The 25,507-nt window shown below is 34.6% G+C and overlaps 1 protein-coding gene across 2 annotated transcripts in view; it reads right to left on the bottom strand.

The window, feature by feature from the left end:
• Positions 1 to 25,507, bottom strand: part of dock2.L (dedicator of cytokinesis 2 L homeolog) — a 313,170-nt gene that overhangs the window by 43,499 nt on the left and 244,164 nt on the right. For both annotated transcript variants that reach the window (XM_018252117.2, XM_041586149.1), the window contains exons 34-42: positions 23,288 to 23,373; positions 18,927 to 19,083; positions 17,846 to 17,886; positions 12,578 to 12,668; positions 11,329 to 11,448; positions 10,285 to 10,374; positions 7,924 to 8,028; positions 7,465 to 7,606; positions 2,204 to 2,285 (exon numbers count right to left, since the gene is read on the bottom strand). In XM_018252117.2, the coding sequence (XP_018107606.1) occupies positions 2,204 to 2,285; positions 7,465 to 7,606; positions 7,924 to 8,028; positions 10,285 to 10,374; positions 11,329 to 11,448; positions 12,578 to 12,668; positions 17,846 to 17,886; positions 18,927 to 19,083; positions 23,288 to 23,373 (914 nt within the window). The remainder of the gene's footprint in view (positions 1 to 2,203; positions 2,286 to 7,464; positions 7,607 to 7,923; positions 8,029 to 10,284; positions 10,375 to 11,328; positions 11,449 to 12,577; positions 12,669 to 17,845; positions 17,887 to 18,926; positions 19,084 to 23,287; positions 23,374 to 25,507) is intronic.

A 25,507-nucleotide genomic window follows, 5' to 3' on the forward strand; every position in this document is an offset into this window, starting at 1 on the left:
CGTTCTGTGTCACAAAGTGTTCCAGCTTTATTCCATATATGTTTATGGACCTTGTGGGAAGCAATTGGTTGAGCAAGACAGAGATGAATAGCTCCTAAGTGAATGATTTCCAAGTGATGTAGAGGGAGTTTAACATAGAGAGCAAGAACAACCTGCCTAATTCCTGAATAAGATATACTACATTGGCAATTAGTAGCTGCCTGCTCTAACAGTCTGTGAACAGTACTGATACTAATCCTCTTTATCTTACTTGCCAGCTCTTTTGCTTCTAAATGCAGTTTCCTTTTCTAACCCTCCCTTGCCTTGTTAAAATGGCATCATCATTCTTGCAATATTCATATTTGCTCATAACTATAAAAACCCAAGGTAGTTAGCATGGACATTTGGTGCATTGTGTGTACAATTGTGTTGGATACAGTTGTAACTCCACTGTCATTCGAAGGAAAAACATTGTACTGTGGGAAAAAAACATGCCAATTGGGACTGAAAAATACACTTTTGCTATCTCCTATGTTCATAAATGGGCCCTGTTGTCTTTGTCTTCATTTGTAGAAGGGGATGCCCATTGATCAGCATTCTTATTTTAGTAGTTGTAGAGGTTTTTGAAACAATGAATAAACTCATTTTCACTAAAACCACAGATGTCATGTAATTGAATAAAACAATCTGAGCAAGAACGAAGAAACTCGTTTAACAATCTGAATAAAAGTAGGAAAACCTCTAAAGGTTCTAGTTTTTCGGACAAATTACTAGCAAAAAAAAAGGCAAAATCCTCTAAAAGTTTGAATGGCTAAAAATGGCTAAAAAAGGTCCAATAGGATCAGTGCAGCTCCCATTGACGTCTATAGGACCTTGACTGCTTTTACTAGCTGAAGTTTTGTAGAAGAGTTTTTGTGGTTCATACACTTTATAAATATCCCATTTTTAAGTTTTAAGAGATAATAAAACAATTATTTTTAGAGAGAAAATTTAATTTGTGTAAAAAATTAGTAAACAGGCCCAATAGTCTTTCTCTCCATATACCACTGTTATATCTGTCACTATTTCCTTTATAATATAAAAAAGATCTGCCCTTTCTTTTTCAAGCAACTACCTAAAAAGTCATTGTTGCCCTTATACTATCCTACCTAGACTACTGCAATCTGCTATCAACATCGCAGTCTCCCACCTGTCCCATGTTTAGTCCATCTTAAACTGCTTAAACTGCTTAAACTGCTATATCCTCTGCTCTCTTCTAAACAGAAACCACTTCTCCTTTAAGTTGAACCATTGCAACACCATTTTTTTCTCAAAATACTTTTTCATCCTCACATCAAATCAGTCCACATTTCTAATGGCAAATTTTTGTTAGAAAAAAATGCAGACAAGGAAAAAAAAAGCTTATTTAAGAAAAAAATACAACAAAATATTCCCGTGTGCATTTCTTTACTGAAAAAAGGTGCATGCCAGCGAGAATCTCATTGTCCCATTCATTTTCAATGAGTCTGAAAATCTTGAATGTTTTGTACTGGAAAAATAAATTGTTAGAGGGCATTCCCATTGTCTTCTATAGAACCTTGCCAGCTTTTACTTGTTGAGTTATTCTGGCAACTGTTCATGTTTTTTTCCTCTAATAAATCAAGGTCGAGAAAAAAAAAAACAAAGGGCACATTAACTAAGCTCGAGTGAAAGATATGAAGTAAAAAAACTTCGAATTTCAAAGTATTTTTTTGGGTACTTCGAGCATCGAATAGGCTACTACTACCTACGACTACGATTTCAACTAAAAATCGTTCGATTATTCGACCATTCGATAGTCGAAGTACTGTCTCTTTAAAAAAAACTTTGACTACATACTTCGGCAGTTTAAACCTACCGAGGTACAATGTTAGCCTATGGGGACCTTCCCCATCACTTTTCTATGGTTTTTTTGATCAAAGGAAAATCCTTCGATCTTCATCGTTCGTTTCTTCATCGTTCGATCAGAGGATTTGCGGTAAATCCTTCGAATTCGTAGGATTTTACTTTGAGGGTCGAATTCGAGGGTTTATTAAATGTGCCCCCTAGTGTGCCAACATCACAAATTGCTTGCCCACCACACTGTAAATGTAATGGGTCTCTGCTTGAAGAACTAAACCAAGAGCTGCAGTAGAGGGTCTGCCTTTACAAATAGCTCAGCCATGAATCTCCATATAAATGACTGCAAAAATAAAAATGAACTTACTTCAAAATCTGGTCAGGAACTGGTTTATTTTTAAAGCGGGTTTGCTCCTCCAGCACAGGCTGTACTGTAAAACACTGTATGTCTGTAAAGAGGAAAGTTAAGGAACAGAAAATGGAAATAATAGCAAATTTTATCATGTCCAGAAATGTATTACACTTACATCAAGGAACAAAATCGGTGTATGAAAAACTATGCAGCAACGGAATGTTTTGTGTCCACAATAAGGCATGCTCTAATGCCTTACTGATTGTCTAAGAGCAAGTAAATATTACTGTAATTATTCTTAAATATTTCACAAATACTGTATTCTGCCCTGTCTTCTGCATCTGTTTGAACTTCCTTAATTTCCTTTCTATTATATAACAGGATAAAATGACTGAATAGGACATTTGTGATCACAGAAAAGTGAATATATGTTGTACTGCATACGTTTACTGAGGAAACAAGTCAGCATGCAGTGTGTCCCTTTTATTTATAAAACAATCCATCGTTCATATTAATATCCACTTCTGTAACATTTTGTTTATCCCTATCATTATGTTTGTGAAGATTCGCAATTCAGTTATTCTGAATTGAGAAAGCCAGTTGGATGACTGGTGAAATGTCTTCAAGGAAAAAAACACAGCAAGTTCAGTTGATTTGACTTATTCCTACAGATATCCCTATCATTATGACAGATTTTTAGATTGGGTCAGCAGGTGACACAATACACGTGGTGATGGTACCATCAGTTGATGCCCATTATCTTTCTGCTGATGAACTTATATTTGTTATGTAGCACTGCTACATCATTTTGTCAGGTTTCTAAGAGTTCTATGAATTTTCATTGTTCATCAAAATAAGAAATTCTTCAAAATGCATGGCACTGTTCAAGAGCAACTTTATCCCAGGATCTTAAAATTCAATAAATGTTCCATCCCCTTGAAATTGCGTTTGTAAAACAATGCAAAAGCAGTTGTCTAAAAAAAGGGGTAAATTATAGAAAGTGGTTTTAGAAGATTTTAAAAACCATGACTAAACTTTATTTAACAAAATCCGAATTTTTCTGACTATTTCAATAAAAAAAGTCCGACCAAACTAGAATCAACGATTGGACCTTATTTATTAATAAAAAGTATGATTTTCAGGTCAGGGACAAATACAGAAAAATCTAGAGAAAATCGATTGATTTTTTTTCAGGATTTTTTCCGAAATGCCTAAATTTTTTTGGATTTTTGTCCAAAAAAAGTCTGAAATAGTTGTTATTTTCAGGCTAATTCTTGATAAACCGCAAGGTTTTTTTTCCACTAAAAATTCAGCTTTTATAGTTAAAAAAAACTTTTGCCATTCGGACCCCCAAAACTACAAATGTCATGACATTTAATAAAAGATCCAAATGAAAAATATGAATACCTCTAAAACCTCTAAAAATGTGAGTTTTTTAGACAAATCCTACAAAAAAATCTGAAAACTTCTAAAAGTCCAATTTGATTTAATATGGTCCAATCGATCAGCTCAGCTCCCACTGACTTCTATAGGACTTCTATAGGTCCTTAAAAACTTTTACCTGGTGAAGTTTGGTATTAGTAGTTTTCATGGTTCTTACACTAAATAAATCTAGAATTTTTTGAGCTATTTATAAAAAATAGGACAACCACAACTTTACACTGATAGCAGTGAAGGCAGTGTCTATAATTTTTGTTTCCCTAGAAAACAGGTCATGATAGTTCTCAAACCACTTCTATTCCCTTTGAGTAAACTTTAGGTATGCTACAGAATGGCTATTAGTGAGGATTGAATCTGTCCAACTTCCAATTGTTAAAAATTTGCCAAACAAATGTCTTCTTCTTCTTCTTCCGTTTTCCAATGGGGCGGTCACTTACGCCATCTAATTAACTCAAAAACCACAAATAAAAAATGAAAACCAATTGCAAATTGTCTCAGAACATCACTTTCTACATTATACTAAAAGTTAGAAGTGAATAAAGTAAGATACAATGTCACATACACCGTTTTCATACATTACTGTATAATAATTGGTAAAATGGGCATTTAATGAGTATTTATTTTATTGGTGTGTAATGACTGATCTCTAATTTCTGATTTTATATACTTTGTGAAAAGCACCATCAAGAAGGCAAAAATAAAAAACAGGAAATAATAGCTTTATCTGCATAGACCAATCACATTTCTCCTCATTGTATACAGTAGAAGAGCTAATATTACAGGACTCACAATTTAGTAGTAAAGAAGTAGTATAGTGGCTGACACAGGATTTGTTACTAATGTACTAAATTTAATGTGAACATGGCTATGTGATCATACACCCCTGAGTTTTTAGAGAGTTTGTTTGAGGTCTGAGCCTGGACGTTACAGGTCTGTCCCATTTGTGATAGGTAAATTATTAAAGGTTCATTTAAGATGTGTTTCTGTTGAAACAGTTAAGAAATTAAAGGACATAAAATCACCATTATCCCAGGCTGTATGCATTACATGAGTCATTAATACACTGCTTTTGCTTAGAGTAAAGAACACAAAATAATTATTCTTCCTTGAATTAATGAAAACAAAGACAGCTTGCCTTGAATTATTATTAGTTTAGTTATGTTATTCAATTAGACTTCAAGAAGCATTCATAAATCAACTTGAATAGACTATAAACACATTTAAACACTATAAAGTAATAAACTGGTTGGCGCTTCCCTTGATTACTGATGACAACAAATGGGATAATGTTTAAAGTAGTACAACAACTTACCTGTTGCTTAACTTATAGCAGCTGATTTACTGACATGGGTGCTAAACTGCAGTTTCTAATTGGTAGTAAAATGATCAAAACTAACTTTTGATTTTACACAGCTGCGCTTGTACTATTTTGCACCTATGTTTATAAATTTGCTGAGTAGTCAAACCAGCACTGATATTTACTATGCAAACAATTTTGATAATCAGGGGTCGATGTAATACAGGTATGGGATCCGGTATCTGGAAACCTGTTATCCAGAAAGCTCCAAGTTACAGAAAGGCCATTTCCCATAGACGCTATTTTATCTAAATAATCCACATTTTTTTCTCTGTAATAATAAAACAGTACCTAAGATATATTATAACTAAGATAGTATTAATCCTTACTGGAAGCAAAACAATCCTATTGGATTTAATTAATGTTTACCTGATTTTCGAGTAGATTTAAGGTATGAAGATCTAAATTACAGAAATATCCATTATCCTGAAAGCCCCAGGTTCTGAGTATTCTGGATAACAGGACCCATACCTGTACTGCTCAAACCTTTTGGCTCAAGCAGTCTTAAAGGGATACTGTCATGGGAAAACATGTTTTTTTCAAAACGAATAGTGCTGCTCCAGCAGAATTCTGCACTGAAATCCATTTTTCAAAAGAGCAAACAGATTTTGTTATATTCAATTTTGAAATCTGACATGGGGCTAGACATATTAACAATTTCCCAGCTGCCTCCAGTCATGTAACTTGTGCTCTGATAAACTTCAATCGCTCTTTACTGCTGTACCGCAAGTTGGAGTGATATCACCCCCTCCCTTTCCCCCCCAGCAGCCTAACAAAAGAACAATAGGAAGGTAACCAGATAGCAGCTCCCTAACACAAGATAGGTCCCTGGAAGATCTAAGAACAGCACTTAATAGTAAAAGCCAAGTCCCACTGAGACTGATTCAGTTACATTAAGTAGGAGAAATAACAGTCTGCCAGAAAGTAATTCCATTCTAAAGTGCAGGCACAAGTCACATGACTGGGGCAGTTGGGAAACGAACAAAATGTCTAGCCTAATGTCAGATTTCAAAATTGAATATAAAAAAATCTGTTTGCTCTTTTGAGAAATGGATTTTAGTGCAGAATTCTGCTGGAGCAGCACTATTAACTGATGCATTTTGGAAAAAACATGTTTTTTCATGACAGTATTCCTTTAAGGAAACCCTACATGAGATCAGGAACTCATGCCAAGTTTTTGGGAAAGAACCTTGTTAGTTGAGTTATTTTTCCCCAAATGGGCTTTATTTGGCACTTAAAAGGTGCCAAATGTTTTCTTATTTAAAAAAGGTTTGAGCAATCTTAAATCAGTAAACTTAAAGGGATTCTGTTGTGATTTTTATGGTGTAGATTTTATTTTTAAATTACACTGTTTGCACTGCAAACAATTCACTGTACCACATAACATTTAAGGGCAGATTTATCAAGGTTCGAATTTCGAATTTGAAAAACTTCGAAATTCGAATAAAAAAAAAAACAACCAAAATTAAATCAACATTTTTTTTTGCCTGAATATGTCCTTTTTCGATCGAATTCGAATTGTAAGATTCAAAGTAATAGCGCATTTGATTGAATTCGATTCAATATTTTTCCAAAAAAAAACTTTGATTTTTCAAAGTCCACCAATTGACTCCAAATAGGTTCTAGGAGGTCCCCCATAGGCTAAAACAGCAATTCAGCAGGTTTTAGATAGCAAATGGTTGAAGTCGAATTTTTAAAGAGACAGTACATGATAAATTTCAAATTTCGAATTTTCAAATTTTTTCAAATTCAAATAGTCGAAGTACACAAAAATTAGCTTGAAATTCGAATTTTTTAAATTTTATTTTTTTCACTTCGACCTTTGATAAATCCGCCACCCAAATTCCTGAACCAACAGGTGTGTTTTTTGAGTTGTAATATTATTGTGTAGACAGCCATTTCAGGTAAATTTGCCTGAGTCTAAAGTGCTTTCAGAAAGAGCCAGCACTTCATTATGGAACTGCTTTCAGACAAGCTATTGTTTCTCCTACTTAATGTAATTGAAAGAGTTGCAGTGGGACTTGGATTTTTACCATTGAATACTATTCTCATATCTACCAGGGAACTGTTATCTTGTGTCAGGGAGCTGTTATCTGGTAACATTCTTATTGCTCTTTTCATAGGCTGCTGGGGGGAAGTGATGGGGATGATATTACTCTAACTTGCAGTGCAGTAGTAAAGAGAGAACGTTTGTCAGAGCATTTCACATGACTGAGGACACCTGAGAAACTGATTATTTGCATATGTATGTGTTTCTGGGTGGGTAATTTAGGAGACAGTAGTCTCATTTCTTCATGCAAAAAGAATATCCAACACCTTTTAGTTGTGCTAAAAAATTGTGAAATATTTAAGTGTTCTCAGCTATCTGACATATGACATATTCTTTACACAAAAGTCAAGGAGAGCTATATTAGTTTGTAAATCACTCTAGCTCAGTAAAGATCTACTGCACTACACGGTATACATAATATAAGGATACATTGCCCGTGGGAATTGGTAACATCTTCTCCAGGAGATGAGGTAGTATTCAGCTTCTCTGAAAATGGGAACTGGGCCATGAGCTGAGCCAGAAAATCCTCTCTTCGCTCATATTCTTTGCCGCGGTAGATAAACACCTTATTCTGAAAATAAAATAATTATGTTATTCCAGTCGCACATTGGTTTTCTGAGAATAATGGAGTTAACATTATCATGATTCCTGACTAAACACTTTGAATTTGCTAACTATATCTAATATATGTAAGAAATCCTTTCTGCAGGCTCACATTTTGTATAAACTTTGTTGTTTAAAGTTAAATCAGCTCCTGTGGAGCTAGTGGATTGGCTTTCAAACATGTGATTTCCTAAAACTTGATCATAAGATAACCATCTAAAATCTAGTTGCAGATTGGTAGTATTTGACAGAATTGATATTTATTAGAAATATGTATTTACTTACACGGAGAAACGTTGGAAAGCCTTGGCCATAGTATCCAACTGCAAAATAGTCTGGCTTTGGCCTTAGAATTTTCATAATATTTTCATAGAATTTTGCCTGTTGAGTCTGTCACAATAAAAGATGGGAAGAAAAATGGTGCAGTTTAATTTGGTGCACTTACAAATGCAATTCTGGTAGTACAGATATGGGGCCTGTCTTCCCAGTTTTCCCGGATAAGGGGTCTTTCTGTAATTTCCATACCTTAAAACTCTACTTTAAAAATTATTTAAAAATTAAATAAACCCAAAAGGATTAAAAAGGGTTGTTTTATTACAGAGATAAAGGACATTTTTTAAAATGTTAATTATTTAATTAAAATGGAGTCTATTAGAAACGGCCTTGTCATAATTCAGAGCTTTCTGGATAATGGGACCTAAATACAGCTAGGGGGGATCTAGTGCTGGTTTAAAATTTTGTATCCCACCCTTGGAGCGATGTTTAGTTAATTTACATTTTTTTTTAAAAAAAAGTTATTTTGTATAATTTAGGGAAAAGTTTCCTAATACAAATTATATGCAGGTACCAGCCTTGATCTGGCAATTCATTATTTAGAGTACTGCAAAAACAGCATTCCAGGGTTCCCAAATCAAGCAAAATCCGTTACAATGGCAGAATTTGAAAGTGGGCTGACACTCCCTTTCTACCCAAATTTAGATTTGAATCAGACAGGAGTAGAGCGCGTATGTGATGGGGAAACAGCATATCATGAATGGAAAAACAACATATCCAGGATTTCTTGATTCCCAAGGTAACAGCATAGTGCGGTCCAGGGATGTATCTATACCGTATATATATACATACATATATAGGCACTTGAGGGCCTGCTCCTAGGGCAGCAACATTTGGGGGCAGCAGCATTTGGGGGCAGCCTTCAGGTGCTTAAATAACTGAAAAAAATATAAAAATATAAAAATGCCCCAAAGGGGTGTGGGATTCAGGCCTTGAAGTATGGCAGGGTGTAAGTGATGTAGAATGGAAGTGACATCATGTGCACATGTGTGCATAAGGTCATGCCATTTTGTTGGGGGCCTAGGGTGGCAACAGACCTAAATACAGCCCTGGAGGGGATATAGTGCTGATATGTATTCACTCAAAGCACCAATAAACACAAAGGGGGGTAATTCACAAAATAAATGTCAGATTTCCCACCAAATTCACAAACCTCTTGTGAATTTGTTTATTAAACAGACAGTTTTCAGATTTTGTCTTTTGCACAACATTTTTTCTGAATTTGTCTTTAGCTCTTACTACACCTGTCAGCCATCAAATTGGTATTTTTGGGGGTGGGGTTTTATAACAAGATATAAGGGACTAAATACAAGAAATGATTTTTTGCATTATATAGGGAATTGTATCAGAAATATGTTTATTATCTTAGGTCACGTGTGTTATTGCTGCTAAAACTAAAAAAAAATGGCTGGGAGGCTTTACTTTTCCTTTAGATAATATATTCACTAAAATTGCTAATATTGCCTCTTTCATTAAACTAAAACTAGTAAAATGTGAGAGTTAAAAACTTTTTACATATAAAATTGCATAAAATAAACTTTTGTGTTTAATCAGTGTTTTACTTGTTTTGTTAATGAGGCTTTTACACTATAGGATAAAACATAAACGTTTGCTCTGACTATAAGGTTCTAATCCCTATTAATATGGTAATAATTCCCCAGTGGGGTACCTATAGTACAAGATGTGTGAAATGAAGATTGGGTGAACCAAAACAGAGCAGATTAGAATTGATCTGACCCATGGGGAAGAGTTATACTGAGCTTTACTCCATTTTTAAAATGTCCGGAGATAATTTTTATGTTGTTTGAAAAGACAAATTCATAAAAGTGTCTGTAAACTGTCTTTCATTAAAATTGGAAAAGTGGCGGTTGAGTCAGAATTTAGCCGGATTTCTGTTTGTGAATATGGAATATGGAAAACCACCACTTGTACTTCAAAAATGGGCTCTCTCCACTTTTGTGAATTCCCCCCAAGAGTTGGTTTATTTAGGCAATGTATTAAAATATAATAATAATAACCTGGCATCAGCAGAATGGTATTAAGTGTAATTTCTATTATTTGTGTATGCTATAACAGGGGACATAAATAACTTCAAACACTTTGTATTGTAAAACAAAGGCTCCATAAAGGGTTCATTGTCCTCCACTGAGCAACACCACATTATTCAGTACATTTCCATTAACACTGTCAACAATAATAGCAAGTAAACCAAAATATCACAGAAGGAACCTTCTTTTTGTAAAAGTGAGTGCCCCAAACAATAAAAAGTTTCCATAGAAGGTGAGTAGAAAGTTCAAGTGAAGAAGTTCTTACCAGGCACTGACTTAGAAGCTCATAATCAAAGATTTCCATTTCATACTGGTCAGCCAGTTGTTTGCACAGTGCAATTGCTTCTTCCCACATCTATAATTAAATAACAAAACATGGAAATAGGCTTCCTGAACATATCACACTTATTTAGAGACTTCCTGTGTATTTTATATTTGTAAAAGCAAAAATGTGCCAAATTAATTGTGTCTCTAACCTTACTATAATACATTAACATTTTTTTGTCAGTTGAAAATAAAACTCTTGTATAGAAACCTGTTAATGTAAATCTTACTGGTATTATAATAAAAAGAAAATTCAGGTGCTATTGAGAATTATTAAATGGAGGACGAATATATTTAAGATTGTGTCCCCCTTGTTCAAATAGGAAATGCCAGAAGCTCTTGTTTTATTTTAAAAGACAGCATTGCTAAATATAATTGCTAGCTGTCTAATAGAGCTTCAGTTGCAGATGGATTGTAAATTAATCTTTGGACAGATACAGCAAACCAGATGGCACCTACTAAAAATATTCATGGATAGAGTATTGGCACTTTGTCTAACTGCCTCATCTTAGTTAAATCGATTCATTTCCAGTACACAAAAAGAACAACGATAGCATTGGTTACTAACATTTTTCAGTTACCTCTCTGAAGGCAAGCAGCATTGCTGCTCCCACTTATATGTATGAATATAAATATGTAGAGATGTATTGTTCTGGCCAGATATGGATTGTGATCACACAATCTCTATTCATTAGTTCTGTACTTCATGGTTCCTAATGAGCTGTAGCTGTATTCCTGATACATGTGGTGTGGGGCACATCATAAATCAGAAACAGGAAATGTCTTACCTTGGATTAGATCATGTCAGCCCCATTTATTGACAGGCTGTAAGATCATTTACAGTAACTTCTCATGTTTCATTTAATTATGACAAAAAAATTATGGGCTGGAGTTTATAGGGAAAATAACCCCCTATTTATATAATCTCTCACTATCAAGGCCCATATCAATTATTGAAAATAAAAAATAATTTTGGAAGTCATACCTTTCCTTTGTCAAAGTAGCCAATAATGACTCCAAATAATGTTTCCTTAAGATGGCGGTGTGTCTGTGAACTCTGGAATTCAGTCTGCATGACCTGAGGCGAACACTGCTCATCAGACCACTATAAAAAAACATTTAGGAGATGCACTTGTTAGCGGTCCATTCTCACAAAACATGCCGTACTTATAAATGTACAATCACATTATTATTTTTGTAATCTTCTGAAATCATCATTTTTACAGTAAAGCATTACTTCTTGCTAAGATTGTTGCACTTATTCAAGTGAATGAGGGATTACTACTCCTTCTTACATCAACCAAAAGCGAGTTGGTGTGGTCAGTGACTGATTAAATGGCAGTAACCCATATGGACATGACTAGATTTTTTACTACTTGGTTCTCTAGTCAGGTGTTGAAACTGCTTGGAATTAGTCTGTGTATTAAATGTAGATCTAAATAAAGGTTGCACAGAGTGGAGAACATCCAGTTTAAAATATTCTATGATTCCATTGGATAAAACCAGACTATTTTATGGAATTTTGCATATGGATTTGCAAAAAGAGGGTCACTTTCTTACTGTATATTATGAGTTATTTTCATTCTGTGATTAGTATGTACATAGTATGTACATTTATTCTCTTTCTACAATCTAGAGCAGATTTTTTGACCTTTGGGTTTGAGTTCTCAAAACTGCTCATATAGTTTCCATTTAGACTTTCACAACTGGACTTTCAAGGAGGTCATCTTTATATTTTAGTACTCGACAATAATTTTGTTTATCATGAGGCTTCTAAAGGTATACATACAAATACATCCTAATAGGCATTATATAATCAAAGTGGTGCCTTATCACTAAGCGGCACTGTTACTGAAAGCTAAGCTTTATTATGAATCTCACTAAATTCTGGGAAATTATAGCAGATTCTGGAACTTTCTGCTCCTAACCCCCAAATCTTCTTCTAGAAAATGACCCCATAGTACACTTAAATACAACATTATTTTTTTAAGGAAATGTTTTAAAGGTGCATCACAGAAGCTGATGAAAACTGTAACTGAGGGTTTCGCCATACAGAGACAATATGTAGTTATAAAATGCCCAAAATTATCAAGCAAACTCTTTAAGAAGTATCTTGGGTAATATCTTTCAAGTACCTGTTGGTGATTGATAAATTTGTTTTGCAGTTGGTTTGACGTCTTAGACCATATGGTAAATTACATGATGGGACACATGTATGAGTTATAAAAACAAACCTTCAGGAGCCTTGTGTGAAGGAGAAGAGTGTAAGCAGCTTCAGTGTAATTCTCACAATCTAAATGGAGATCTCTCAGTTTATACAAGTATCTGGGAAAAAAATACGGATAAGAAGAAAAACTATCAATAATAAAATGTTTGTGTGTCCAATGGACAATTTCTAAAAGGATAATACAGGTATGGGACCTGTTATCCAGAATGCTCGGGACCTGGGGTTTTACGGATAACGGATCTTTCTGTAATTTGGGTCTTCATGCCCTAAGTCTACTAGAGATTCATTTAAACATTAAATAAACTCAATAGGCTGGTTTTGCTTCCAATAAGGATTAATTATATCTTAGTTGGGATCAAGTACAAGCTACTGTTTTATTATTACAGAGAAAAAGGAAATAATTTTTAAAAATTTGGATTATTTGGATATAATGGAGTCTATGGGAGACAGCCATTCCGTAATTTCGGAGCTTTCTGGATATCAGGCTTCCGGATAAGGGATCCTATATCTGTACTCTAAATGAAAAGTGAAGCAAATGGCACTACATAGTAGTGAGTCTGTCACTCAGTGTGGGGGTTATGCATAATGCAAAGTACAATTAAAAAAAATCTACAATGATTTTCTGGACAATTAGTTATTTTTTCCTGGCTCCACAAATTATTGAGCTTGTCTAGAGTAAAACTTTTAGACCAAAGGGTAGCACTGTGCATCAGCCACAAAGAATATGGCGTTGTGGAATTCCGTGGGTGAACTCGGCTACTCATTTATAAAACGCCAAAAATGAGTGCTTCAGAGTAGGGATGCCTGGCCCCTCTTTAAGGCACTATGATGACTTAACCAGTAGAATTCAACCAGTATATGGCATTTGAAGAAGCATAAGTCTGAAGTATTCAAAGTAATGCTGCAGCACATAAGCACAGAGCATCCATGGGCCCTTGATAAATATGTTCCAGCATGCTTTTATTTCACAATAAAAGAGTAGAGAGAAGAATTACAGAGCAATTACAGAGCCTAGTATTTATCAGTAGAACTTTATTTTAAAAAAATTGGAAACCTCATATTTACAAGTTTAGCCTAACATGCTTCGAATTGATATTCTACACCTTCCAGGATTACTCAATGACAGTTTTTAGCCCGTAATAGTCATGGAAGTTTCTAATAAACACACTAATGGGTACTATGTCATTGTGCATTACAAAATATTGATTCTGTAAAGTGTTTACCGCTATTGCCCAGAGATTTAAAAAACAAAAAAAAACAAAACTAAAATATATGAACGATCACCCAATAAAGATTTATGCTTGAACAATATTTTTAGTATTTTTTGAGAGGGACACACACATATATTGCATTTATTTTTTGTCAATTGTTATGTTTTATTGAATACTATGTTTACAATTCCCTAGTAGAATGAAGAGATTTAGTTAAATTTGTGTGTCAAACACTTTCAAGTGTTATATTTATTTTTGTCTAGTGCTGTGGCCAAATAGAATCTATCTATAGTTATCATCAAACCATCTTGATAACTAAAGAATATTGCTATTTCTCTGACTAGCAGATAAACTCAAGGAATTCACCATGCAACGTTGTCAAACTTTGAAAGATTGCAGACATAAAACTCCCCTAGAATGGATGATTTTGTATATTCCATGCCTATATATTTCAGGAAGTTTTCCTGTTTTGAGTTACAATTTAAAGGATCTGGTATCACATCCTGCATTTCTAAAGTTAAAGGGCTATAGGACACTGCCTTGCAGAAGTCCATCATTAATTGGGTTCCATAACATCCATATACAGCAGTTTGTAGTGAGAAACCTATAGCTCTCATCAGCCATAAAATCTACCAATCAAATAGCTTTCCTACCTGACAGAATATTGTAGTAGGCTGTTTCCCTAAATAATACCAACCTTTTGTCATACAAGAAGCAAAAGTCTAGTTTTAAAAGTACTATAATAATTTATGAATCAGATTGGGTCTACTTTATCTCCTAGAGACCAGTTTCATTTGATTTAAAATGATAGAACCTTTTATAGTTATGCAAGAAAATATGCTATTAATGTAAAGAAAGACATTTTTAACAAGAATTTCTCCAAAGATAAAATATATTTTATTACATTTATATTTTAATACTTTGTTGAGTACTAAGGGAGTTAAAATGATGGTTTGCAGCTTAAACATGAGCAGATATAACACTACAGGCCTTCTATTCCGTAATTCTTGTTATCTGTGTTCTTAAGCTATCCTTGTGCCTCTTTTCTTGTACTGTCTCATAAATACATTCTGTTCCTTCCATGATATTGGGTAATCTCTTCCTTTACACCAAGGACACTGTATTTTTTATTTTTTTTAAATCAACTGATTCGTGTTCTTAAAAATAATGAGGCCAACTTGTGACATTTAAGGAAATAGGGCTTTATGTGTTCCCAAATTATACAAAAATATGTACATAAATCATCTACTGAATTTAACAAATAATTTCTAACTACGATCTTATCAGAATAAATTCTGATATATATCAAATGTAATACCAAAAAAAGCATTTTTTTATTTAAGGAAAAGGCAAAACAAAATGCAGGGCATTCTGACCTACAATAAAATCAGGCGCACATGTCATTCTGAGAGAAAGTATAAGCTTGTTGTAAAAAAAACTCTGACAATTCTCTCTTCCACTGTCAAAGTAGTTTTAAAATGATAAGCAGCACAAAAATGATGTGCTCGCTGGCACAGAGTGGTACAAGAATTAAGCAGTACTCCTCAACATATATTTCAGTGGGAAAGGAATCATTGTCTAAAAAAACTATTACATTTTTAAGGGAAAAAGAAAACATCTTTGGGAAGTGAATGCATCATGGCTAGACTGTTAGATGAAGCTGACCTCAATGGAATTTTTTTTCCTTCTTCCATAACCCATGGAACACATAAGAGTTTTGATTATTAAAGTTCTATTACATTCTGTGAATATTTTTGTGTCATGTTGCTGCTACAAAAGTTTATCAGAAATCATGGATAGTATTCTATTTTCTATAGTTATATTTTTTTTTTATAACACCTTATGCCCACCTTCTTTATACAGTTCAAGGTGGGATTGATCCAATGAAGTTATTACCATCAGGATCCTCTCTTCAATAGCCTATGCAGTTATAATGGGCATGTAAAATGCCCCAAACTATTTTTAACTGGGCACAGCAGTCCCCTATCTTAGTATGTAGACATTTTGTAAAATGTTGACTTGTCCTCTTGATTTGCACCCAGTAGGTACAAAAGCTAGTAATTTCTCAATGATACTTTGATTGTTTCTTTGTGTGTGGTATAAAAAGACAAAGAAAGAAAGGAATATAGTAACCCTCATCTAAGTTATTATAGGTATAGATCTATTATCCAAGCTTATTGGGACCATGATTTTAAAGGCATAATGGGTCTTTCTGTAATTTGAATCACCATACCTTAAGTCTGCTAAAAAGCATTTAAACATTAAATAACCCCAATAGGATTGTTTAGCCAACTATATAGATTCATTACATTCAAGCTGGGATCAAGTACAAGGTACTGTTCTATTACTACAGAGAACAAGGAAATAATTCATAAAATTTGAATTATTTGATTAAAATGGAGTCTAAGGGAGTTGGCCTTCCTGTAATTTGGAACTTTCTGGATAATGCATCCCAAACCTTTACTTGGTGAGGGATCCACCCTTTATTCAAGTTGGTATTCCCAGGAATGTTGTTAAGGTTTCCATTAAATAAAAGAGGCATTACTGAAAGAGAGTCTAGAGATTTCAGCTAAGAATAAAGGCTAGCTGAAAAGATGGATTTAAGAAAAACATAATTAAATAAATACAATAAAATATCTGACGCTTAGGGGCCCATTTACTAAGGGTCGAAGTGAATTTTCAAATTCAAAAACTTCGAATTTCCAAGTAATTTTTGGGTGCTTCGACCATCAAATAGGCAAAAATTCGATTTGAATTGAAAATACTTCCCAAATTCGACCATTCGAAAATCGAAGTACTGTCTCTTTAAAAAAACTTCGAATTCGACACTTAAACCTGCCGAATTGCTGTTTAGCCTATGGGGGACCTCCTATAAACTGTGTTTGGATAAGTTTTGAGCAGTCAAAGTATTTTTTTGTAAAATTGATTCGAACAATTTAATCGATCTGCTGAACGATTTTTACTTCGATTCTTTAAATTAAGAAGATTAAGGAGGATTTTGTTTTAGAATTAAAAAAAAATCACTTCCTGAAGCTACCAAATATAGTAATACTGCTGTAATATTATTTACTGGTCAACACTATCCTACTTTGTAGTGTACATCTATTTTTCATTTTAATTGTGAAAATGTATTTCTTGTCTTGTATCCATCTGGTATCATTGTCCACATTTTGCTAAAAGCATCTGTCCAATATTGTTTCATATATAAACGGTTGTACAAAGTCTAGCCTAAAGTGGAAGATGTATTTATTTAATGATGGTTTTCTGTTACAGTATTCAAATGCCATCATGAAATGACATGGGTTTTCCAGTACTCTCAGCATTATTTATGCATAATAAATTGCCACCAATGTGCATAAATTAAATGCACAAAAAAAAAAAAAGACAAAAAGAACACCCAAATAACAGCAGGAAAACTTCTTCAAATACTATTTTGCCAGTTGAAAAATAAAGACTTCATAAAGCTTGCTCTAACATCCTGCAACTTTTTATTGCTTTCCTGTGCTTGTGTTATACTTTATTCTTTTTATATTACATTTCATGTCTCTGTAATAATTAATCGGGCGTTCAAAAAACGATTTCACAGTTTTCCAATAGCCTCTCCTAACATCTATTTCTTACCTTCAGGAAATGAGAAAACAAATTATGGCAATTTTTACTCTCCACGTACATTAAGTTGAAGCTGATCAAAACCCAGAAGAAGCTGTTTTAACAACTAAAGTGCTGCAGTTTGTAGGCTGATCACATATAGCATAAAAGTAAGTAGTAACTGCAGTGGCTTTAAATCTACTGCTTGCTATAAATGAGACTCTGTATTCATATCCATTTTATTAAAAAGCAAACGGGCAAGGAATACAAAACACTGCTTTGGGGAAGGACAATGATAAATTAAAATCTGAATGCAAATGTAAGCCTTAGGAAATATTTTGCAGGATACTCACAGTGAGAATTTCCAACAGAAAAGGAAATTGTGTAGCTTTTTAATAGTAACTTGTTAATATGTGGTTATTATTAGGTAATAATGTTAATTTTTAATTCCAAAAAAAAAGATAAACTATACTTACCTAATGTACATTGCTTCACGATTGATATCTTTGTAAAAGTTCTGTAAAGGTTTAAAAAAAATGCTGAAAACTAAAGAAATTGTCTATGTCTATGAACAGCTAGAACCAGACATATGTTAAATGTAAAAAAGGGGTTTTCACCATATATTCCCTTGAGGTTATGTAATAAAAGGCACTAAAATTGCCCAGGAGCAGTATCTCAAAGCAACCAATCAGCAAGTAGCATTTGCTGGTCAACTATTTAACCTTCAACTGGCAAACGTAGTGCCTTTTATTGCATAAAGGGGTTAAAGAGGAGTATTTATATGCAAAGGGTCTTGCAAGTATAATGATATATAAGAAGCTCTGGCCAATAGAACTACTCAAGTCACTATTCACTTTATAAATTGTAGGATATTTTATCCCACTGACATAAAAAGTCATTTGTGCATATTGTTTCTTTACATTAGTATACTTATTATAATATTGCTTATACCTATAAGTGAAATTAAGTTATTTAGTTATTAAGTTATTTTTTTGTGCATATTGTTTCTTTACATTATTATTATTATTATTATTATAATAATATTCCTTAAAATTATTAGTGAAATCACATGCATTCTTTGTAAACCTTTTTTTTTGGAGATCCAATTTTATTTTTGTCATAATTTTTTGTAGCCTGGAGCAAAAATAGAACCGTTCATTCAACTAAGGTGGCAGCACCTGATTAACCTGGCTGCTCATTTCTCCCTCTTCTTTAGTCTTGTTGAAGAGCTCCTGTACTTCCACTGTGATCAAATATTTGGCATCATATGAGGGGAAGTTATTATGTGGTCCCATGGATGAGATTATCATGGGATGTGTCAAGATTTACTAAAGACACATTGTAAAAATGGAAAACAATCTGCTTAAAAAGTACACTATCTGCAACCATGTTTTATATTTCTACAGCTTTATAGTCTTTCCTGAACCAATTTTAACACCAAGGAACACATCTAGATTTTTCTCATCCCTAAAAAAGAGAATTGTTTCTTGTGCTTGCATACATCTATACTTCAGAACTCTGTGATCTGCCACACGGCCTTAGAAAAAAGTCACTTACCAGTAAGTTGACTGTGCAACTCATTCTGTTGTCTTTGCTTTCATCAGTTACTACTGCACGGTAATCCAATAACCTCTCCAAGAGACCTTTTATTAGAATCACGAAGCTCTCGATTGCCTTGGAAATGTAAGCATGGTTGCTGGAATACTCAAGTAATCTACAATAAAATGGCACAACATTTGTAGAAATCAGACCAAAATATATCAGTTGCATTTTTTATTTATTAGGTTTATTTATTGTTTGATCATGTGTTGTTAGTCTATAATAAGGTTCAACATTTTAAAGTAATTTACATAGACCCCCAGACAGAGGTGCTAAGAGGCAAAAAAGCATACCCACTTCTGTCAGTGGTCTGGCTACATTATGCACCTCTGTTAGGGAACAAGAAGGGTAGATTAGGAGAAAGAAAGGGAAGAATAAACATATAAATAATAACAGTAGTAATTATTTATAGTGATGGGCGAATTTATTCGCCAGGCGCGAATTCACGGCGAATTTGCGCGATTCGCCACCAGCGAATAAATTCGCAAAACGCCCGCGAAAAATTCGCGAGAAAAAACGGGCGCCCGCATCAAAAACGAGACGCCGGCGCTGTTTAGTGAATTTTTCACCGTTTCGCGAATTTCGCGCGAAAATCGCAAATTTTTCAGCGAAGCGAAACGGCGCAAATTCGCCCATCACTAATTATTTACAGAAAGGGCTATGCACACATAGATAGCCTTCCTGCTGATGTATTTAAATAACACAGTAAAGGTATTTGAATCAGTCATCATTTTTTTCATGAATGCAGTAGAAATCAAGCCTTTAAATAAGGTAGTAAAAAACATTTTTGTTTAGGGGGTTATTTATTAAGATTCGAGCTGTTTTCCATGAAAATTTGAGTTTTCAAGTTGATTTTTTTTTTTTTAAGGGGCCGATTCACTAACTTCGAGTGAAGGATTCGAAGTAAAAAAACTTTGAATTTCGAAGTGTTTTTTAGGCTACTTCGACCATTGAATGGGCTACTACGACCTTCGACTACGACTAAGACTTCGAATCGAACTAATCGAACTAAAAATCATTCGACCATTCGACCATTCTAAGTCTCTTTCTCTTTAAGAAAAAACTTCGACCCCCTAGTTCGCCATCTAAAAGCTACCGAACTCAATGTTAGCCTATGGGGAAGGTCCCCATAGGCTTTCCTAAGTTTTTTTGATCAAAGGATATTCCTTCGATCGTTGGATTAAAATCCTTCGAATCGTTCGATTCAAAGGATTTTATCGTTTGATCGAAGGATTATTCCTTCGATCGCACTATTTGCGCTAAAATCCTTCGATATTCGAAGTCGAAGGATTTTAATTCCCAGTCGAATATCGAGGGTTAATTAACCCTCGATATTCGACCCTTTGTGAATCGGCCCCTAAATCAAATTTATTATATTATTATACCCAACCCTGGAAATAGCTCAAATCCGAAAATACACCATCTAAAACCTGTCAAGGTCATGTAGGAGTCAATGGCAGAGGTCCCTTGAACCATTTGAAGATGTTAATAGCCTTCATGATGTTCAAGTTTCTTTCAGAGGGGTTTTGCCCGAGAACATGATCAATTTGAGCGATTTAAGTTTTTTTTCCCCTCAGAAAACTTGATTAATTCGAGTTTTCAGATTTCGCAAATCAAACTTGCAGAATCAAGTTTTTTTCCATTCCAGTTTTTTCTTAAATAAAAAACCATTTGAGTTGTGAGTTCATTTGAGTTTATCTGAGTTCATTTCAGGTATAAAAAACTCTAACATTAGGGGGCCGATTCACTAAATTCGAGTGAAGGATTCGAAGTAAAAAAACTTCGAATTTCGAAGTATTTTTTGGACTACTTCGACCATCGAATGGGCTACTTCGACCTTCGACTACAACTTCGAATCGAAGGATTCGAACTAAAAATCGTTCGACTATTCGACCATTCGATAGTCGAAGTACTGTCTCTTTAAAAAGAACTTCGACCCCCTACTTCGGCAGCTAAAAGCTACCGAAGTCAATGTTAGTCTATGGGGAAGGTCCCCATAGGCTTTCCTAAGTTTTTTTAATCGAAGGATATTCCTTCGATCGTTGGATTAAAATCCTTCAAATCGTTTGATTCGAAGGATTTAATCGTTCGATCGAAGGAATAATCCTTCGATCGTACGATCGCAGAATTTGCGCTAAATCCTTCGACTTCGATATTCACACCATGTACCAATGACCTAAAAAGTACCTTTGCAGCTGCAAAATGTAAATGTAGACTTTACTGTCACAACACCAGTGACCATTTATTGTGTCCTTTGAAAAACTATGCTTCGTTTTCTGACATTCATGAAAAAAGAAATAGTTTCAGAGATCTTCTACACCTATCGGTGCATTTACAAGGAATACATATTAAGGATTTGCCTTTATAACTTTTCAGGCTTCCTTGAAAAGTTTTGTTTATTGCATTGCTGACAATTTCAGTAGACAGTCTTTGAAATGTTTGTGGAATGAATATATCACTTTGATGTATGTTGCTTACACTTTCATTCAATCTAACACTCTGCTGGATTTCCAATTGCCTTGGAACAATGTTACATGATCTTTCAGAACAATAAATGACTTATTTCTTTTGAACAGAGAAAGGTAGACAACAACTAATGTACATGAGTCAACAGCAAATATTATTTTTAAGTACAAGTAGTGTTTCAGTATACTAATTGAGTTATATATCAATAACATATCACATTAGTTTTGCTGTTAGCTATATGAATATAAGGCCAGATTAGATGCACTTCCATTGTACTTGTATAATGTACTTTGCCTTGGAGTGTTTCTACAACCCACCATTTTTTTGTATTTCTATACTTTATCACAGTTATTCTGCAGGTAGAATGGTCAACTTATCATGTGGTTGTAGCAACCCCACACCCATCCCTTTAATGGTGTTCATATGCCTTTGGTGTTTATCTGGGTAATTTCTCTCCTTTAAAAAAAGCAAATGGGTGAGGATTAAGCCTGTGAAACCAATGCTTTTGTCTCCTTTAAAAAGTTAATGGGGGGGAGGATCAAGCATGTGACTAAAGCCAATGCCCAGGTTAGGAGACACCATTTCCCAAGAAATGCAAACATGCATGAAAGTCCCAGGCTATGAAAAATATGACTGGAGATAAATAATTAGGACTTCCATATGTAGGGACATACTGTATGTATATATAGGCAATGGAGAACCTGTGCCTAGGATGGCAGCTTTTGGGGGCGGGCCTCAGGTGCCTATGTAATTGAATACATTTTTCAAGAAACAGACCCTCCAGGCACCGCTGGAGACTTTCTACATAAATCTGGTGGTGGAGTTGGGGGTTTTAGGAGTACTGGGCAAAATCCAGAAGGGATGTCTGCCAGAAGTGATGTCACGTGTTCCTGTGAATACGGTCCGAATGTTGGGGGTGCTGATGCGTCTGGTGTCTATGGTGGCACTGGACCTAAATACAGCCCTGACCATATGGGGTTTACCTTGATGAGTAAGGATGAGCTAAATATTTCTACACTTTTTGACACAGAAGAACAGCCTTAGGGGCAGATTCATTAACCAGCGTCCAAAAAAAAATTTTGACGCTGGTGAATTTTTTTGGCCGAATTTTTCGCAGCCGTCTCGCGAATTTATTCGCTGGGCGCAAATTGCGCAAATTCGCTGTGAATTCACACAGATTCGCCGCGAATTCGCGCCTGGCGAATAAATTCACCCATCACTATTTGTTGGGACTTATGTAGGCAATCACTCTGAAAAAAGGAAAAGACACCAGCGTTTTTTGAACTTTGATGCATTTTCGGCTCACAGGATATGATGTAAGTGACAAAGGATTGAGAAAGATCTAGCTTCTTCATAGCACTTCGCCTGATCTGAGGTGGTGAAGGCAACTCTGGCGAAACAGGTAACGTTCAGTGAAATCCACATTTTATTGAGGTTGCGTAAGAGTGTGAATGACCGCTAGCGACAGTCTGTTTCATTAGCGAAATTGGCGCCATCGCCTGTTAGTAAATTGGTGATGTCCCTGCAGGTGGCAACGCTGGCAAAAAGTCGCTATTGTTAGCCACTTCGCTCTTTAGTAAATCCACCCCATAGACTCTTATGTATAGTATCAAACGAAAATCGCCCATTGACTTCAAAGCATTTGGCATTTCACAAATTTCTGGTGAAGAAAAACAGGTCAGATTCACCCATCACTGTTCATGAGGTTTGGTAGATTTTCAGAATTTTTATCGAAGAAAAAGTTATTCAAGATTTATATATCAATAACAAATAACATTACATTTCCTATTAAGTATATGAAGATTGCGGTTATTAAACTTAAAATAAAAAAAAAATCCTTGTTTCAAACCTACATTGTTTCAAATAGTTGCATATATTGCCAGTCGCCCCGTCCTCCTTCAACTTCGTGGTCCAACTTCAATATGATTTCATTTTCAAACTGCAAAGGAAAGAAGGCAATAGATTTTTTTTTTCTATTAGAAAACAAACATCAATTTGTCAGCATGACACAAATATGACATTTTGTTATTTTTCAGAATAGTAATCAGAAAAAGCCATATCAATAAGAAAAATGAATTAATCACATGTGTCTCGAATTGCAATAAGGTTGATGGCAAAGAGTATTTTTAACTATTTGTTCATTATATAATGTACAGAGCCTTGACCACTTCTTGTATTTAACAAAAATATAGTAAAATTTATCGAGTTCTTCCAGCCAGAGCTGCTTTAGCTCATTTTCAGATAGTGCCATTTAGTCTCATTTCAGCTTATTAGGGCTTTGACTGTATCATTTTAGGACTTGCACTTTTTTAAGTATTCCACATTTATTAATAGATGAGCTGATACAGAGCACACTTTTATAACATTGCATATTTACATACATGCTCACAATGGACAAAGCTCCATTAATAATGTAAAAGAAAGCTTTATATACAACATAAGTACATATGCATAAGTACACATATATATATATATATATATATATATATATATATATATATATATATATATATATATATATATATATATATATATCTCTGTATACCCATACATTAATATACATTGTTCATAAAGATTTAGTAACATTTAGGGGCCTATTAATGAAGCCTAGATTTTTATTGCGGTTGAGTTTATTAGAGGAAAAAAACTTGAATTTTTAGAAATGTATTATACCCCAAAGCTGCTAAAAATCCGAATCCAAAAATATTCCATCTTAAACCTGTCGAAGCATGTAGAAGTCAATGGCAGATGTCCCTTTTTACAATTTGAAGATGTTTCTAGACATCATGATTAGTGATGGGCGAATTTGCGCCGTTTCGCCGAAAAATTTGCGAATTTCGCGCGAAATTTGTGAAACAGCAAAAAATTCGCGAAACTGCGCCGGCGTCTTGTTTTTGATGCCGGCGCCCGTTTTTTGACGCCGGCGCCCGTTTTTGACAAAGCCGCCCGTTTTTGACGCCGGCGTCCGTTTTTTTGAAAAAAAAATCTGACGCCGGCGAATTTTTGCCGCAAATTTTCGCGGGCGTTTCGCAAATTTATTCGCTGGCGGCGAATCCTGCAAATTCACCGCGAATTCGCGCCTGGCGAATAAATTCGCCCATCACTAATCATGATCTGCCCTGGATAATCTGAAAAAGTTGGTGTTTTTTTGAGTGACAAAAAAAAATCGAGCAATTTGGTCATCAAATACAAAAAAGTAATTTGATTGGAATTGTTGCATGATTTTGCCAAGACTTTCCCTGCACTGACCTTTTCAAGCTGATTATTTGACAAATGAGTTACATTCATGGATGGGAGTAAGGTTGACTTTGTTTTTATAAAAAAAGGGGATACATTTGAGTTTTAGTAAATACCCCCCTTAAAGTGGGGAAGGAGTTAAAGGAAAAGGAAAGGTTTATCAGAAAGGTCTAAATGAATACACCAGTAAACCCTTAAAGTAATGCTGCTCTGAGTCCTCTGTCAGCATTTATTATCTTCTATTTTATACACGGGCTTCTGTATCAGACTTCTTTCAGCTTAAACCTCCAGGGCATGGTCTTGAGCATGCTCAGTTTGCTCCTCTCTCCTTCTACCTCTCCCTGCTGTAATCTGAGCCCAGAGCTATGAGCAAGTAGGGAGAGACTCAGACAGGAAGTCACACCAAGCTAATATGGCAGCTGCTATCCTTAACAAATATACAGACTACATATAGTGTTCTAGCTTGCACTCTTGTGGCTAATTTATTGGCAATAAAATGTCCCTGTAGCTTTCCTTCTCCTTTAAGGTAATTTCTCCAATAAAAAAGCCCAAAATTTGGGAGCTGTAACCATGGATAAATAGCTGCAGGTAAAACTTATTTATTTTGTATCCTCAGTTAATAGTTTGAAATTGTTTAGAGATGAGAACAACTTTCCCTTTTGCTCTATATAAATGTATCAGTTGAGGCAAACAATATAGACGGTAGGGAATTAATTACACTATATTTCATGGTCCATTGATTTCCATGATTTGTATAAATATACTAATATAAAAGGTTAATATTATGTGCTATGCTTTCTGCTCATTAAAAGTCTGTAATGTGCACGTTAAATCAC

This window comes from Xenopus laevis, chromosome 3L (assembly GCF_017654675.1).
Source record: "Xenopus laevis strain J_2021 chromosome 3L, Xenopus_laevis_v10.1, whole genome shotgun sequence".
Lineage (NCBI taxonomy): Eukaryota > Metazoa > Chordata > Amphibia > Anura > Pipidae > Xenopus > Xenopus laevis.